The following is a 2,788-nucleotide window of genomic DNA, read 5'->3' as shown; positions in this document are numbered from 1 at the left end:
TCTGAGATCCTTGAATTTTTTTTCTGGTGCTACTTCTTGGGAATTTCTTTCCCTGCCTTCTACTTCTGGCTGGCTTTTCCCAGCTCTAGCCTGTCATGGCACTTCATGCTCATGACCTTATTTCAGCTTTTGTCCCTCCCACACATCTCCAGCCTTTAGCTTGGGACCGCTGAGCCACTCCCTGACACTGGAGTGTCATTCTGGTCTGATAGGTGGAGAGCCACTGCAGTGACTGCTGGGCTGGGTTGAAGCTTGGGATCCCACGGGTTGTTCCTCCTCCCACAGTCACTGCTGCTGCTTCTTCAGCCTTGCCGCATGCGTCATGCAGCCCCCTCGCCTCCTCGTCTTCCTCTTTCTCCCGATCCTCCTCCCTGGGATGTGGGCAGACCCAGAGGGTAAGTGGGAGCCCTGGCTCACCTCCACCATTCTCACGCCCCTGCCCTGTCAGAGGACCCCACAAGTTCCTCAGGGGAGACATGGCCAGGCCACTGTGCTGGGAAGAGGAGGTGGGGGAGGGAGGGGGAAATGATCCCTAGCATCAGAGGACCACCTCCCATCATGCAGCACCCAACCATAGTTTGTTCCAGTCCGCCGTCTCTGTTCCTGCCTCTGGCTCAGGACTTCTGCCACATCAGCTCCAACAGAAGGCCTTGGGCACACAGGAAGAGACACCAGGGGTCCCCAGCCAGGCCTTGGGTGTTAAGGTTTCCCCCAAGATGTCCTCCCCCTGCYGGGAGCCCATAGGTGCCAGGTGGGTCTCAGCTCCACATCATGCAGAGGGCCCCTTCCAGCAGCCMCTCATTCGTTAGGGAGGTGCACCTGCAAGAGGGTATTTTGGGCATTGCTGTCACACAGAGCATTTTACCACAGCCCCATGAGACCTCATGCTTCCGGGGCAGGCAAGTACCAGACACAGAAAGGCAGTATTGATCTCTGGTTTGGGCTGATGTCCTGGCCCTATCAGGGAGCCCCAAACCTGGACAAAATGCCCTTTCCTATCAACCATCCTCCATATCCTCTGCACTATGTGCAGGTCTTTGGCAGATACAGGTCCCAGCACAGGTGCTTCTCCTGGGGCAAAACATCACCCCAAATGAGCAGCAAGGTGCCCCTTCATCTGCTCTGCAGTCAGACAGCAGCATTGGCCAGGAGGGAGGCGGTGGGGGGGAGGGACAAAATGCCTAAAATTCTCTGCAGGAGACAAACACTTCGTTGAAAGTAAAATAGAGAAGGAAAAAGAGCAGTGAAGTCAGAGGAAGTTCAGACAGGAAAGCAACCCTGAGCAGGGTGAAGAGTATAGAATTATAGAACCAYAGAATGATTTGTGAGTGAAAGGGGATGAAARTGAGCTTTAGAGGCCATTCAATCCRAACATGCTGCCATGGGCAGGGRCACCTTCCCTGCTCAAAGCCCTGAAAACCTCGCCTGCAATGTTTCCAGGGATGGGGCATCCACCATATGCCTGGGTAACGTGCCAGCATCTCACTATTACCCTCACAGTAAAAAAATTATTTTTCATTATCTAGTTTGAATCCCCTGTTCCCCCTCCAGCACCTCCACTTCCCCTATTTCTCCTTTAGCACCTCTGCTCATCTCCTTACTGCACCCTTTCCCATCTCCATCATCTCTCCTAGCAGAGCCACAGGTTATCCAGTACCTCCTGACTGGCCTCTTTGCCAACATCAGCTCTGCTGAGGTGTCATGCTTGGGACTCGTAGGGGACATACCCATCTTTACACTGGATCCTGCCAACTGGAGCATCCACTTCCACTGGCCCTGGGCCAGTCAGGCTGCAGCTGAGGGTGATGGGGAAAAGATATTTTCCCAGTACAAAATTGCTCTGCGCAATATGATCCGATTTGTGCACGACATAGTTCAGCAGACAAAAGAGCACTGTGAGTATTGGAATGAGCCGTTCCAGAGCCCTAGTCCTTCTCCCCAGATTCTGGCTGTGGCCTCTTCCACACCAGGATGGCATTTGTGGGGGTCTCACAAGGTGCAACAGCTCCTGAATCACTGCAGCGGCTGGGACATATGGGTAGCAGGAGGGGGTAGGGCAGCAGACCGAAAATACCCCTTGGGGCTTCTGCCTTCTGGCACAGGGAACCCCTCTGCATGTCAGGGACCTGCCACCAAATTCACTGGAGCTACGGAATTGACAAAGCAACTATCATGGAAGAGAAAATTGGGGGCAAATATTTTGGGGCACAGAATTCTTTTTAAGCAAGCACCCCACCCCGGTGTCCACTCTTTGTCCAAGAGGCCTGAGAACTTGCAGGTTGTCCGGGGTCTCCTGAAGCATGACTTAACACCCTGATGCCTATTGCACCCTGCTCTCCACTGCATCCCTGTATGTGCCCTCAGCCATATCCTGCCTCATGCCACCCAAGCTCCACACATTTATGGAACCTTTCCACTGTTTTTGCCCTTGATAGACCCATTGGTGGTCCAGTTCCGTGCAGGCTGTGTGCTGTACCCCAATACGACAAGCTGGGGTTTCCTGAATGTCAGCTGGGATGGCAGAGACCTCATAGTTTTTGAGGTAGATAAACAGCGCTGGGAGATCCAGCAGCCATCCCAGGTGGCAGAGGTGGTCAGCAAGAGCCTGAACAGGCAGAAATCCGTCACAGTGCTCCTAGAGTACCTTCTCTCYACCTGGATATGCCACAGCAATTTCCGTGCCCTGGAGAAGTATGGGAGGGCAACTCTGGAGAGACAAGGTGAGACCACCCTGACCCTGCAACAGCCACCCCAATGCCCCCCACACTGGGGCCAAGCCATGCCCCAT

The 2,788-nt window shown here is 54.0% G+C and overlaps 1 protein-coding gene across 1 annotated transcript in view; it reads left to right on the top strand.

Moving 5' to 3' along the window:
- The first annotated feature begins 241 nt into the window (after positions 1 to 241).
- Positions 242 to 2,788, top strand: part of LOC130578723 (antigen-presenting glycoprotein CD1d-like) — an 8,850-nt gene continuing 6,303 nt past the window's right edge. Inside the window, exons 1-3 of the mRNA XM_057375026.1 lie at positions 242 to 395; positions 1,635 to 1,895; positions 2,436 to 2,720. Coding sequence (XP_057231009.1) covers positions 323 to 395; positions 1,635 to 1,895; positions 2,436 to 2,720 — 619 coding nt within the window. The 5' untranslated portion in view covers positions 242 to 322. The remainder of the gene's footprint in view (positions 396 to 1,634; positions 1,896 to 2,435; positions 2,721 to 2,788) is intronic.

This window comes from Malurus melanocephalus, unplaced genomic scaffold (genome assembly GCF_030028575.1).
Source record: "Malurus melanocephalus ecotype Western Australia unplaced genomic scaffold, MMel_1.1 scaffold_237, whole genome shotgun sequence".
Lineage (NCBI taxonomy): Eukaryota > Metazoa > Chordata > Aves > Passeriformes > Maluridae > Malurus > Malurus melanocephalus.
Note: the sequence above shows the minus strand (reverse complement) of the source record. Positions and strands in the feature narration are given on the sequence as shown.